Consider the following 15,941-nt stretch of genomic DNA (forward strand, 5'->3'; position numbering starts at 1 on the left):
TTAAAAGAAAAAAAACCTTTTCTATTTGGTCTGGTTTCTTTTTTCCTGTAAGCACCTAAGAGAAGGTTTAAGTATTGACAGTTACTGATAGCCCCTAAAATGAAAATCCTTATTATGAATTTTGGGTACTTCTCTTAATATATACTTCAAATCCTCCTATAGATTAAGTGCTGCATATAGGATTCTCAGGTACTGCCTTTGAGATCAAAGCTGAGTGCTTCTTGGAAGGTTTACTTTTCACATAACCTCCTTTTTGTAAAGGTAGCCTTTCACCCACCTGGTCATTGCACAGAACAGCCATCAAGCAGTGACTGTCTTTTCCAAAGACAGATGAATGTAGCAGTTCAACAATAGGGCTACAGAGATACCATTTATGAGGGATATTGGTATAAAACATTGTTAATTACATTAATTTTTTATGTCAGAAGGAAATCCTAAGAAAAAGAAAAATGATATACAGGCCCATCTGTGTTTCAAACATTTCATTATCCATGAATAACAACGCTCTTCTATCCATCTTAAGCCATTATCATCTGTCTGCTGATGACATTCAAAATTCAGTAGCAATCTGTTGTGTTCTGGTGGGGAAAAAGCAGCAGGAACAGATCCAGTGAACACTTCCTCAGTTTAGGATTATTCATTTCTTGGAGCTTTACAACCAAACAGAAAGAATAGTATGTTTAAAAAGAAAAGAAGCAGCAGCAGCACGAGGCAGCGTTTACAGAGAGGGAGGAAAATGGATGAGAAAAATCCTGAAGTGTAGGTAAAGGTTTCAAGCTACCTAGGAAAGAAGAGAAGCTTAAAAAAAAAAAAAAAAATCATGAAGCCAAGAACTTACTCAAAGTATAAATAGAAAAAAAATCAATCCATGCATAGTAATCTTTAGGACAAATTAAATCTTGAAAAATAATAGCAAAACCATAATTCTTTCTATGTTGTTATCATCCAACAAGGACCAACTGGCATCCCTGTTTACCTGGACAGGGACACTGGTGATGATGGGATTCCTGAGATCTCCCTTCCTACCCCACTTCAATTAACCATCATATAGCACATGTCCCTGACTGCACAGCACAGCTCATCCAAGGAGCAAAGCATAATGCTAAAATGGCAGCAGTGGTCTTGTATCAAATGCACAGGAGATGTTACCCTGCAACAAAGGCTCCCAGCATAAAGCTCTTTCCTTCACTGTGATGATGGAGAATCACTTTTGTACCTGTATCTTTGGCAAAGAAGATCTATTTCCTCCTCCTACCCTCTGCCAAGTATACTTACTGCACACACACACTCACGTGCACATGTGACGTTCTGCCTCAGAAAGAGGGGAAGTGGGCAAAAGGGCAGGAACAGAAGAAAAACCCACTTTAAGGAAAGAAAAAAGGTGCAAGTTTTTGCAGTTTAGTATTTTAGAAGGTGGGGGGTTGACTTGTAGTTCTGTATCAGTTTGCACCAGTTCAATTCCAAACATTCAGCATACTTTATTATGTTAATATCTTTTTCTTTCAAATTTGCAGTAGTTTTTACATGAGGTCAGTGGTAGATTTTTAAATGTCTTTAAGGGCCATAAACAAAGTCTTGATTCTTTCAGGTAACAATTTTGCAGGTGAAACCATTCTAGGCTTCTGAAAATGGGACTACAGCCATTTCTTTACCACCTAGAGCTCAATACTATTTTTTAATTAAAATAACAATGCTTTGGGCTTCCCTGGTGGCGCAGTGGCTGAGAGTCCGCCTGCTGATGCAGGGGACATGGGTTCGTGCCCCGGTCTGGGAAGATCCCACGTGCCGCGGAGCGGCTGGGCCCATGAGCCATGGCCGCTGAGCCTGCGCGTCCGGAGCCTGTGCTCCGCAACAGGAGAGGCCACAATAGTGAGAGGCCCGCGTACTGCCAAAAAAACAAAACAAAACAAAAAAACCCCAATGCTTTCCTAAAGACCTCTAAAATATACATATAAAACAACTCTGATATTATTTATCACAGGGACCACCAAAATTCTATTCCCAAGACAGATCCTCCAAAATTTTCACAGTACAAAAAAAGTGTGACAATATTACAGGACACAGATGAATGCTATCTTCATTAAACAGCAAAAATTACAAAAATAGGACTACAAACAAATATAGTCGGCTCAGGTGCTGCTAAAAATCTTGATGGGATTTACCTGATTTAAAAATAATTACACATATTTTTTCTTTTACTTACTATATAATACTACAAGGACTGCCCAATTTTTAAAAAACACATGTAATCAAAAATGATAGAAATCTACAAGTTAGTTTTACTTAAGGTTTAATGTATTGTCAGGTCTAAAGTAATGTTCTTAGTACAAACCAGCAAAAATTATTCAGAGGGGATTCCTTTAAACAAGGCCTTTTCTGCTTGGGGAATCCACATTGGGGTAAGTTCCAGGAGTACCCAAATGATTCAGCAGCCAAACAATCATTATATACCAACAAAATAATCTTATCTGCTTCTAAAAGAGGAAACCTCATAACAGGTCATTCAAATATAATTCTATGTACGTTTAAGATGAGAGTAAAGAAAGAGTTAGAAATTTCGGCCTTTTATTTAAACGGAAGGCAACACATTATATACCATAAATATGCTTTAAACAGAAAATATCATACCTTGATTTTAAAGCTTTATATATTGACTGGTCTCGCGAGGCCACTAAAGATTTTGAAGTAAAAGATGCATATAATTAAGCACAATTGACTCTACTTCCGGGAGCATCCCTGGTTAGATTTTAAAAATCCAAAGTCCCGGGCTTCCCTGGTGGCGCAGTGGTTGAGAGTCCGCCTGCCGATGCAGGGGACACGGGTTCGTGTCCCGGTCCGGGAAGATGCCACATGCCCCAGAGCGGCTGGGCCGGTGAGCCATGGCTGCTGGGCCTGCGCGTCCGAAGCCTGTGCTCTGCAGTGGGAGGGGCCACAACAGTGAAAGGCCCGCGTAGCGCCAAAAAAAAAAAAAAAATCCAAAGTCCCAACAACTTGGGCAGTGTTTAGTGGACAGGCTGCATCTTTCCTATTAAATGTCTTTCTTTCAGATAATCGTATCCTTTAAAAATCTAACTTGTTTGACTCAGCCATCCTTCCCTATGCTTTATATCTAAGGAAGACTAATTTTTTTTTTTTAACTTTTTTTTTTTTTTTTTTTTTGCGGTACGCGGGCCTCTCACTGTTGTGGCCTCTCCCATTGCGGAGCACAGGCTCCGGACGCGCAGGCTCATCGGCCATGGCTCACGGGCCCAGCCGCTCCGCGGCATGTGGTATCCTCCTGAACCGGGGCACGAACCCGCGTCCCCTGCATCGGCAGGCGGACTCTCAACCCCTGCGCCACCAGGGAAGCCCAGGAAGACTAATTTTTAAAGAAAACATGAAGTGTCTATTTTTGATAATCATTAGTTAGGTAGCACAAAGCTTTCCAATCAGACACCTTATAAGTACAAAATATTAGAAGAAAGGGCAAGGTCAACCTTTGTCCAAATGAACGAAGAAAAGATCTAATTTTTTTGCTATATGTTACTGTATTCAAATGTTACTTTCCCTTACTCTACCCACGAATCCTTCCAACTACCCTATCTATAAAACTAGAGTGGGGGCTTCCCTGGTGGCGCAGTGGTTGAGAGTCCACCTGCCGATGCAAGGGATGCAGGTTCATGCCCCGGTCCGGGAGTGGCTGGGCCCGTGGGCCATGGCCGCTGAGCCTGCACGTCTGGAGCTTGTGCTCTGCAACGGGAGAGGCCACAACAGTGAGAGGCCCGCGTACCGCAAAAAAAAAAAAAAAAAAAAAAAAAAACTGGAGTGGTTGTCTAATTGTCTTATTTTAAAAAAACTAGCTCTAACTTAGATACAGCTGTCTCAGTTGACCTCCAGCGGTGATCCAAGACATGTCATCAACTGTGCAATGACATCAACTGTCTCACATCTGGTAACACTCACAACACAGATGGTGTAGGGAAAGCTATTGTCTTTCCCTTAGGATTAGTGGTGTTCCTATGTTACGGGCAAAAGAGAAATGAATGCAGACCCTAGAGACTCTATCATTGATTTTAAAAATATTAAAATTACAGAAGATATGATTTACCTAGCTGATCAGATCCTTCCAGTAAGGTCAAAGAGGCAACTGAGTTACTGGCTCCATACTGGTTGGTTCAGTAATAAAAGTGATAAAAGTTCTTAACTCTGAGGCTCTGGAAATATAGATAGATAGATAGATGGATGGACAGATAGATAGATAATTCATATTGAATACTTATGTGTATGTCTATCTTTATTCAGCCCAAACTATTCTTATACTCTGCACAAAGCCATCCAAAACCTACCCATATTGGTTGGAAAGCCACTCAAAATGTAGCCTACCTGGAAACATCAACCTTGTTATCTTGCAAAGAGCTGTCTTTAAAGTCACTTTTTTAGGTTAAGGCTCATCTCCTAGAAGATCAGTTAAAATATAAATATTACCTGAGTTCTGTAAAAACTTAGCCCATTAATATCTGCTGAACATACTAGTACATATTATTTTTTCTCAAGTTAGTTAGCTGTTATCTAAAGGAGAGAGAAAAATAGAGCCTGAAAGAATGGGATACAGGAGCCCTGGCCCACTAAAGGAGGCAGATGTGAGGGCATGAACCAGAAGCAACTTTCATAAATCCTGTGGATGCAATCTTGCCTCTGTTTGTGATTAAACTCCTGTGTTATGGGATAAGATGAGCACCCGTATGTCATCGGGGTTACTGGAGCTACCTAGAGCAGAGGAGAAGCATCGCTACTCTTGTCCCATTGCTGTTACAGTCTGGAAGGCAGAGACCACATGCTGTAGAATTGGATGGCAGTAAGAGAGAAGACGCGGGGTGCAGAAGAGTGAGACTTCCTTCCCTAATACAAAGCATTTAGGCAAGGGTGTTAGGAAAAAACACACAAGAGTATGTCTGTGGCACCTGGATGTTGAAATGCTACCTCAAACTGCTATAACATATACCAATATTGCTAGGATAAACTCATTTTGATTAAAAGACTAATAGGCAAGTTCAGAAATAATGATTAGGAGTTTCTAGAGTATAGCCCTCAATAGCAAATAAAAGTAAAAAGACCAGGTGAAGTAATTACAAGGAAAGAAGTCCACAGGTTGGCCAAAAAGAAAAAGGCAAGTTTCGAGATAGGTAGTATTTAGTTGAATACAATAACTGTAATTGTAGCTATTATGTTTATAGTAGTACCAGGCACCAAGTGCTACATCTGTATAAATTCATTAAATCCTCAAACAACCCTATGAGGTAGGTTCTAGTAACATCACCAGCCACATTTTTTGAATGAAAAAGTAGACTCAGAGAGGTGAAGTAACCAGCTTGAGGCCACCCAGCAAGTAACTGGCAGAGATAGGATTTAAATCCAAGCAGCCTGGCACCAGAGCCCCTGCTCTTAGCCCTGCTATCTCGGCAGACATTCCTGATGGGCCATGAAAAAACAGGGAGAGGAAGTGAATATAGAAAGAAAAGAAGGAAAGGATTATCCAAAGCATATATAAAGAGAAGCAGAAACAAAATGTATGAGTGAATAACGAAGTAAATCACCCTCTCCACCAGCCGAAAGTATTTTTCATTTTCTTTTTTTTAATCAAAGGTTGAAAAATACTGAATCAAAAAGCTATGAAATTGTTTCACCGAAGTACCAATAAAGCACCAGCCCACATAAGTGACTATTTTCTACTGTACTGGTATTTACTAATTATGCTATACTGCTGTCTCTGATGACAAAATGCCACCGATATTGTCGGTACAGCTAATGAAGTCTCTATTCATAATTTGAAGTCCTAGAATAAGTTTTTGGTTTCATGAAGACTTAAGCTCTAAATTGAAAGTCAATTTTATTGTGGGAATGCCCACTGTTCAAGGTACATAGAGATGATGACATAACTTAAATTTCTATCATCCCAATTAATAGTCTTCTCTTACCTTCTCAACAAAACTGAATACATCATCTGCATGGGATGTTAAGATTTGTACCCAGTGCTTCGTTCAGGAAAGAAGCTGGCCCTTTGGGGTACCAAAAGGCTATCAGAATGTATCAATTTCATAAGCACCACCGATGACGTTAGCGTAGTAATGGTGAGTAGCAATGAGGGGCAACAGAATACAGTTCTGATGAGCCATACCTAGCTCCTTCTGTATGCTGTCAGGGACTCCTGTAATAGTCTTTCTCCTTTTGACTTTCTTCGGTCGTCTTACCAGAGTGTCTGTGTAAATTAGAGACCGCCGAAGGCTGGCCTGGCGATCGAAATTCTCCCCTAATGTAGAGCAGTAGAACAAGCAAAGCAAGGTTATTTTCAAGCAAGGCGACACCATGCACTTTCTTCCAGAAGCTTGTTGTAAAATGATAAGAAGGTATTAATAATGATGTTAGCCAGTCATACGATGATGAATGAATGCTGAAGGGCAAAAAAGGAAGGCAAGCACATTAGCACCATAAGGCTATTTTCCAACTTCCATGTGTGTGTCCTTCCGAAGGAAGCACCTTGAGCTCATTTGCAAATGAGCTGGAGTGGCAAATACAAACTGGTGAATAACACACTGGAAAAGTGATTTTGTGTTCTTTAAAAAACGTATCATTTTGGAAGTACTTTACAAAGGTCTTCTGGTCACTGAAATCACGCTTAACGTCAGTGTGTATGCAGTGCCAGCGATGAATACCTTTGACTCATCTGGTCCTCTCCAGAGACCAATGTAATGTCTTGTCCTATGTGATGAAACAAATCAAGAATTTTGGATGAAGAGCTTTTTCTTCCATCAAGGAGGCTGATAATTTGGATAGACTGTGGTAATTGCTATGGTGTGAGATACAATGATAATGGAAAAGAAAAAGCCTTATAATGATAAAGTACTTTTATCACAATGAGACCCAGAAGCACTGATGTTGTTAAAGCTGAACTGCTTCTTGCCGTTTCTGGATCACTTTTTAAAGCTGATCTAAACTCATTTCAGTTATGTTGAAACCAAACCCAGAATGCCACATCCACAAGACTCTTTTTCTTTCTAGCGTGTAAGCTGTGTGTTTAACACATCATGGGAAACCATAAAATAGTAACGTATCAGTTATTGATTGGTCTGCTTTAAATTTATCAGTTTAAAGAAAGTTTTATAGCATTGACCTTGTTAAATGGTTCTTCTCAAAGAGATTTAAAAAAAATACATACACAAAATACATACTTTTATGTTCTAAGAAAAGTATAAAAATTATTCACTCTTTTTAGCAATATTGACGCACATTCAAAGTGGGTATGTTGTAAACAATGTATCTTCTATTTTAATGGGAATAAATTGTGAATAGAACCAATAAGGTTCTAGTCAAAACAGAGGATAAAAGATCTGAATGATCAAAACACATTTCACCTACAAAGCAACAAACTTAGATAAGCGCTTGCAAACTTGAAAATGCTCACACTTCTGTTCCTAATGGAGAAAAACAGAAATGACTTAGAGAAGACCCTGAAACGCTGGAAGGTACCATCACTGTGATAAATGGGTCACTATGTACAATAGCATACATGGCGCTTGTAAGGGACAAGTCAGGAGTTCACTGGTCCACTAGTTCCCTGAAGCAGAGGAAAAATATTTTCTTGGATCAAGCCATTAAGAATGGACAGAACATTAACAGATAGCTGCATTTAGTCTCCAGTTTTGCTTCCTAAACCAAAACAAAGATAAACCACCCAAGCTCCAAAGAAATTAAGAAACAAATCATGAAGATGAACATCTAAGACATACACCATTACTGGCGCCGACACTCCATCTTGAATCGTGACCTAAAAGGACGGTCTCCCCCACTGGATTATACATTTCTGGAGGGTAGGGTCCGTAATCATGTACTGTAGCATCGCCTGTGGCATTCAGCTCAATGCCTGATACAAAGCAGTTATTCAGTAAATATCTACTGAATTGAGAGGAATTTAATTATTCCCTTTCATTGAAAAATGGCATTAGTTGGTCATGGTTACTACTTAGAAATCAATTTAGCTAGCTCGAACATCAGTACAAAGGCAGTTTGTAAGAAGTGCTTAAGTATGTTTACCCACTCTATTTATCTTCCAGGTGGAAGAGTTGTTATCCCACATGGCCGACTATGGGACATACTCATATGTACATTTTATTTTAAACATTTTTTTCTCAACTCTTAGAACATGACGAGTCCCACAGGACTATGACTAAAGGGATTAAATTGATTTTCAAGCCAGCAGATCACTGTGCTAATGTTCTACCTCTATGCCTGGCGAGCATCTCTCTGGATTTGAAATAATATATTTATTGGCATTCTTCCCTCTGCTGAACTGTACTGCAAACCAAATAGAAGGTCAATGTTCATCCAAAAAAATGAACACATGACAATGCCCTACAGGAAGCTACATTTTTATTTCAAAAGTCTTCTAGGGCTTTAGAAATATATCATTTAAAGAGCAGGAAGTTGTATAACCTATGTCAATTCAACCACTAAAAGTAAACATTTTAAATTTAATGCTTATTTATACCGGAATATTAGAAAAACTACTTCTTTATGAAATATGTGTGTATATGTGAACACACGGATCTAGAAAATGGATCAATAAATACATGATTAGGTATTTGCTTTCTACATTTCCAAAAACGTTAACCACTCAGAATTAAACTGCATTTTTTCCTAACTCATAGTGCTCATTTGTTTACTGTCATTCACCTTTCCTGTGTGGCATTTTCAAGCCCTCCTTTTAAACTCTATGTAATTCACATCCACTTAGTCGTCACACAGGAGAGAATTAAGTTCAAAGAGACTGACAGTGTCTGCTGTTGTGACAATGTATTTCACTGCAAATTATTCTTTATTCCTGAAACTCTAGTTACTCTGTTTTAAATTTCCTAATTTCACGATAATGCATTTTACCCTAATTCCATTAAGGACTGCCACATTTCATAGCACAATCTTATCTTATAATATTATTTCTGAGGCATTTAATCATATATAATGTAATTACATTTCTGCTGCATTTAATCAATCAAATAATGTAATGCATTATCTTGTAGAAAATACGCACCATGTATTTCATTGAAAATAAACATTGTACTTCGTTCTGAAACGTAACTACGTCTTAAAAATATCTTTAAAATATATGATCTAGGGCTTCCCTGGTGGCGCGGTGGTTGAGAGTCAGCCTGCCGATGCAGGGGACGCGGGTTCATGCCCCGGTCCGGGGGGATCCCGCGTGCCGCGGAGTGGCTGGGCCCGTGAGCCATGGCCGCTGGGCCTGTGCGTCCGGAGCTTGTGCTCCGCAATGGGAGGGGCCACAGCAGTGAGAGGCCCGCGTACCGCAAAAAAAAAAATAAAAAAATAAAAATAAAATATGATCTAGGTAAATGAGAATCACGCTCAGAAAAATCAATGTTATTTTTATAGAAAATGGAATGAAATGCCATGCTATTCCTTTAAGGCTTAAGTATAGCAAATATGGAAAAATGCACATGGAATTTAAAATAATTCAGGTACTTATTTATTAAATTTCTCTACAATTCAAAATAGAGTTTTAAATGTAATTTTTAAACATCCTGTAAGGTTTTAAAAAGTTCATCAGTAACTATCAAAATGTTTTCAGTTCCTTACAGAATGTTTTTAGTCCCACCAATGCCATGGCAAAAAGCTTTCTAAGTAGTCAAGAGCAGTTGCCTCAGAAACACAGCAAGGGTGCTATGGGTTTTCATCCTAATTTTTTATGAAAGCTTATCCTTATTGGTCACCTGATTTTTTTTAGGTTCTGGCCCTATAAACCAGGCTTTGTATGGACTGATTATCAATATAACTATCAGTAAACTATTTCTCTTGAACACATAGTCTAATGGCTGAAGCTACTAACTCTTAACGTGTCTATTTTGCATTTTGTACACTCCCCAAACCACTGACCTAGCTTCTCTGCAGGCTATGGAAGTGATAAAGTACAAAAGTTTTGATATCTTTTAACAGTTCTTCTACATTTGTGAAATACCGTCTTTGAACTTTATGTACCTTGTTGTCACTTTAATTATCATAGATGATATTTTTAAATTCAGAAGGAATGGATTTTTATTTGACGGTTATAGAATTCAAATTATGGAGCTCAAGATATAATTTTACCACCCTATTAAGTTTAAAAAAATATATTTATAGTTATTATTAATTCATTTGATATTTTTATTTCAAGTAATTTTTCTCTTTTTCTACTTGAGAAAACAAGAAGGTAAGCAAATCATTCAGAAATATCACTAAAGTGTTATATTTTCACTTCTAAAAATCAGTTAAAATAGCCCTTCAGAAGGTAAACCTAATTTTTTCTTACCCAAGATCACATTTGGAAGATATTCCCATATGGCCAAAATATTTTTAGAAGGCCAACCAATTAAAAGAAACACTTCAGCTGAATGGCTGGACCACTGAGTTCTTTGACATCAACCTTTGATGACATAGAGTCTTCTAATCTAAAAGCAATATATATTTGACATGCACACACATATATATGTTTTAGTATTCCCTTCATTAAACAAAGAGCAGGAAGTCAGACCACAGCTATTTACCTGTGATGTATAAATGACATGCTAAGAGCATATAACAAACAAAGAGCCATAGTCATTCTCCCAGAACATTTGGAACCTGTCTGCAGAGCAAAGCATACCAGTTATGTTAATAGGAACTACATCAGCCTGGACTGTTTGGGCCTGCTGTCGCATCTTCTCTTCCGGTGTTGGCAAGGGAAGTGATTTGGTCCAGTTGGTTTGAGTATTAAAGTCAGAGAAGTCACTTGAGGTTGGCGTTTTAGGTCTCCTGGTAGAAAGTCTTTCCTCTTCCGACGAAGAGATAGAACACTGCAGGGGAAAAAAGTGAGAGGAAGCCATAGTATGTGTAAATGCTGGCAGAAACATTTAAAAATACATTTCTTTAAAAAAATTTTTTTAACTGATTTGAAGCCATAAAAAAAAAAAATTGGTCACATTTAGGGACAGAAGCAACGGTTTGCAAGAGACGTGTTCATCACCTTGAGTATGACCCATAATATATATGATTTGCAGAGGCCTTAGTCTCTAAGCCATGAGGACTGCAAAAGGTTTTGCTGACCCACAAAATTTTTTAAGCCTCAATCTCATTTCCTTTAGGCTCTGACCTCAAAGAACAGTTTGAAAATGATAGAGCTTTTGTTGCTCAACTATCTGTGCTCTTCGGAACCCATTTATATGGGGGAAAAAAAATCAGTGTGAAATTGTTAAATTATAAGAAGCTGACTGAAGCTCTGCTTGGAGCTTATCAAAGTCCCGTGAAAACATTTCTAGCAGTGTCTGTTTTTATACAGATTAACATGCTAACTGGGGAGCCCTCGTCAATACCCTTCTTCCTGTAACATCTTAAAAAGTGTAAGCAAGAAAGTTGTTTTGGCAAGCATTTTATGATGAACTTCACCATGGCTCCAGCAGCTGGTTCTATGACAAGAAAACACCAAGAACTCAAAAGAAATGTGACGGTCTCAGGAACAGCAGCAACAATAACAACAAAAAAGGGTAATTGACTTTTGTTGGGAAATGGCAGGTTATAATCATAATAAACGCTTAAGGACTGCTCTTCAAGTCAAAAGCATTTAAACTAACTACCACCTAAGGCAGTTAAGACAGGTTTTCCTTAAAAATGAAAAGTCAATAAACCTTCCCAAGGGAATTCCTAGAATACTAGCACCCAGGTCGATTCAGCACCCCTCAACCACACAGCCCCCCAAAAGGGTAACTGCTATCCTGACTCCTAACACCCCAGCTTCATTTGCCTGTAATTGAATTTTCTCTAAGGGAAATTATACTGTATTTTCTGTTTCGTGACTTATTTCTTTCATTTAACGTTATGTTTGTGAAGATTTTTCTATCTTTAAAAAGCACGTGTTGGGCTTCCCTGGTGGCGCAGTGGTTGAGAGTCCGCCTGCCGATGCAGGGGACACGGGTTTGTGCCCCAGTCCGGGAGGATCCCACATGCTGCGGAGCGGCTGGGCCCGTGAGCCATGGCCGCTGAGCCTGCGCGTCCGGAGCCTGTGCTCCGCAACGGGAGAGGCCACAACAGTGAGAGGCCCGCGTGCCACAAAAAAAAAAAAGCATGTGTTGATGCATTTCTGGATTTACCGCAAGTTTCCAAGAGGACATCAGTAAGACATCTACAAGAAATGCACTAGTTAGATATCTCAAACAAAAGAACACTGCCATCTCTGTTTACTGCTATTGAATTAACCCTCCTGCAAAATATCTGTATTTATCCTACAACTACTAGCACTCCACAAATCTGAAAAAGACTACACAAGGGCTAATGAAAATGGGATGGTGCGGGGTTAGGGCTCTAGGCTAAGAATCCAAAGCCTCAGGTCACTCACTTTACAGTTAATTGATCTTGAAGCTGTTCCTAAACACTGAAGTTTACTTAGCTGTAAAAAAGGGCTATCCTCCCTCCCTTCCACACGCCACTACAGGTATTCGTGAACCTAGTGACATGAGAGCTGTGGGAAAGCCATCGTGGAAATAAAAATATAAATCATATGAACAGACATCTCAATATTTGAGACTTTATATTATTAGTGTATAAAATGATAACCTAGCTTCTTTGCCACCTAAGGAAAACGTGAAATGTGTGTAATTAAATTGACAATATACTCAATTTATAATGAGCATATGTTACTGACATCCTATGATGATACTAAATTGCACGATATCTATTCATATTTGATCCAACACTGGTCAAAATGATCACAACTCCTACAGATCCTTGAGAGGCAATCAAAGGGAGTTTTGAATCAGCAGCAGCTAAGCCATGCCGATGTAAATCAATTATTTCTATCCTTTTTGCAGTTGTGACACTCGCGTTGGGTTTGATTTATAATACTCATGATCTACCCTATGTTGCAGATACACAAATTAAAATTAATTTTATTTGAGAATTTCATGCAGTTTGTGTAAAGGTCACACGTCTGAAGTTGAATCTCAGTTTAGTAAATTAGGTTACTGATTTTCTGATATCTATACACAGAAATAATTTTTCAGGCAACTTTGAAATATAGCACAAATTTTAAAGGCCATAAGAAGCAAATCCTAATCAAAAAGGTCTGAAAGAAAGAAAAGTAAAGCTTCAGCTTGATGGAGAATAAATAGCATGGTGACACCCTACCAAGAGGGCTCCCTTTTCCGTGTGACGTCTGCCGAGGGAGGGGGAGAAGCACCGTTCTGTGGTCTGTATTTGGCTCAATGGGGCACATCAGCCTTAGTAACCTACCTCTCTTTCAGTTGACTGAGAGTGTCAGAATTGAAAACTGTCACAGTGCAATAGCACTTCAGTTTAGCCTCGTTGCCATGGGATGATGACCAGGGACTGCTCCAGTATGACAAGTGACAAAGATCATCTTTTTTTTTTTTTTTTTTTTGGCGGTACGCGGGCCTCTCACTGCTGTGGCCTCTCCGGTTGCGGAGCACAGGCTCCGGACGCGCAGGCTCAGCGGCCATGGCTCATGGGCCCAGCCACTCCGCGGCACGTGGGATCCTCCCGGACCGGGGCACGAACCCGTGTCCCTTGCATCGGCAGGCGGACTGTCAACCACTGCGCCACCAGGGAAGTCCTAAGATCATCTATTTTATAAAGTGCTCCCTTCCTTTGCAAGAAAACTTCCGAGACATGCAGGTCACAGATAAAGTTATATGCAAATGGGACTGTTATACAGTGCCACAATCTACTACAGAGAAATAAAAAACCAGGATGGTACAACTTCCAGAATGATCTGACTCCCATCCTTCTCAGCATTTATAAATGCAGCAGGGGAACAGGAGAAACCTCAATCATCTCAATGGCCGAACACATCACAATTACTCCATTAAGATGGATACTGTAATGCTCTGGTTATTACCTTAGCCTCTTAACTGGTGTCCATGCTCTGACCTTGTTGGCCACCCTCCCCTTCTCCCCACTGCCCCTTTGATAGTCTACTGCTCAACACAGAAGCCAGAGGGATCCTTTTAAAATATGTCAGATCCATATATACACTACCAAACGTAAGGTAGACAGCTAGTGGGAAGCAGCCGCATAGCACAGGGAGATCAGCTCGCTGCTTTGTGACCACCTAGAGGGGTGGGATAGGGAGGGTGGGAGGGAGGGAGATGCAAGAGGGAGGGGATATGGGGATATATGTATACACATAACTGATTCACTGTGTTATACAGCAGCAACTAACACAACAATGTAAAGCAATTATACTCCAAAAAGGATGTTTAAAATAAATAAATAAATAAAATATGTCAGATCATGGCTGCTCCTGTGTATCCTTACTATAACCTACAAGACCCAACATGACCTATGAACTGGCCCACTGCTACCTCTGACCTCATCTTCTACTATTCTATCCCTTATTTATTCTACTCCAGCCTCACCATCCTCCATCCAGTTCCTTGTACAAACCAAGCACTCTCTTGCCTCAGGGCCTTTGCACTTGCTCTTCCCTTAGACATCCTCACAGATAGCACCTTCTTATTCTTCAGGTGCTTAGTCAAGAGTCCCCTTCTTGTTGAGGTCTTACCTGTCCACTTACCTAAAATTTCAACTCCTCCCCAATATTTTATATCCCCCTTCTCAGCTTTCTTTTTTCTCTTCAGTACATATCACCAGTATGCATATATTTTAGTTATTCACCTTGTTTGTCTCTCCCATGAGAATGTAAGTTTCAGAAGGCTTTAAATCAGAATTGCATAGAGAGCTATTTCACAATTTTAGCTAAAAAAGGGGGTCACCATTTAGTAACTGATTGTTCAATGCCTTGCCCTGGGTTACAGGCTTTATAGGAATTGGTACCTCATTTAATCTTTACGGCATTAGCCTTGTTTTGTAAATAAGGAAATGGAGTAAAGCAACTTCACTTTTGGGAACTTCACAAGTGGGCAACTGGGACTAGAACCCACGTGTGCCCTCAGAGCTTCTGCTGTCAAACGGTGTAAAATAACAACTTGGCAATATTTGCAATAAATTACTAGGTTTTCTATCTAAAATTAAAATCTCCGGACTTCCCCGGTGGCACAGTGGTTAAGAATCTGCCTGCCAATGCAGGAGCCATGGGTTCAATCCCTGGTCTGGGAAGATTCCACATGCCGGGGAGCAACTAAGTCTGTGCACCACAACTACTGAAGCCTGTGCGCTCTAGGGCCCACAAGCCACAACTACTGAGCCCGTGTGCTGCAACTATTGAAGCCGGTGTGTCTACAGCCCATGCTCCACAACAAGAGGAGCCACCGCAACGAGAAGCCCGCGCACCGCAATGAAGAGTAGCCCCCAGTCGCTGCAACTAGAGAAAGCCCGTGCGCAGCAATGAAGACCCAACACAGCCAAAAATAAATAAAATAAAAATAAAATCTCCATTTGTATCTCTGAATAAGAACAAAACCTTTAAAAAAGCTAGAGTAAAGTCAACAGTGTGGTGTAGCAGGTGGAACACTACACTCTGGAGTAAAAAACAGTAAGTATCATCATGCTGGCTCTGTCATTTACCAGCTGTATGTTTTGAGCAACTCAAGCTCCCTGTGTTGAGAACAGAATAACTTAAATAGCGTCACCATGCTTCATGTTAAGGGATCCCTCGGTACAGGGTAAATTATTTTTTTAAATATTGAGTTTAAAGTGGTCTTGCTTTCAGAACTTAAATGCAGTTTTAAAAACTGTAAATTGATCAGTAATGTTCATTAACACCTTATATCCTTATCCTGGAAGGAATGGACAGTCACAAATGAAACATAAGAAACCTTGATTTCTTGTGTCAAATTGCTTAATTCACAAAGGGAGATCACCTGCCATACCAGCAGTTGTTTTGTGAATTTTGGATGCTGTTAAGTCCTGCATTTCAGAGACTACTAGGTCCTGTCTGGACATCAGACAAGCTCCCACCAGATGGATGG

At 39.7% G+C, this 15,941-nt stretch overlaps 1 protein-coding gene across 2 annotated transcripts in view; it reads right to left on the bottom strand.

Moving 5' to 3' along the window:
- Window positions 1-15,941, bottom strand: part of NHSL1 (NHS like 1) — a 239,834-nt gene that overhangs the window by 9,727 nt on the left and 214,166 nt on the right. The window contains exons 4-5 of one of the 2 annotated variants that reach the window (XM_030853346.2): window positions 10,667-10,856; window positions 6,155-6,286 (exon numbers count right to left, since the gene is read on the bottom strand). In XM_030853346.2, coding sequence (XP_030709206.1) covers window positions 6,155-6,286; window positions 10,667-10,856 — 322 coding nt within the window. The remainder of the gene's footprint in view (window positions 1-6,154; window positions 6,287-10,666; window positions 10,857-15,941) is intronic. The other variant, XM_030853348.2, reaches the window with a different exon arrangement.

The sequence above is a fragment of the Globicephala melas genome, chromosome 14 (genome assembly GCF_963455315.2).
Source record: "Globicephala melas chromosome 14, mGloMel1.2, whole genome shotgun sequence".
NCBI lineage: Eukaryota > Metazoa > Chordata > Mammalia > Artiodactyla > Delphinidae > Globicephala > Globicephala melas.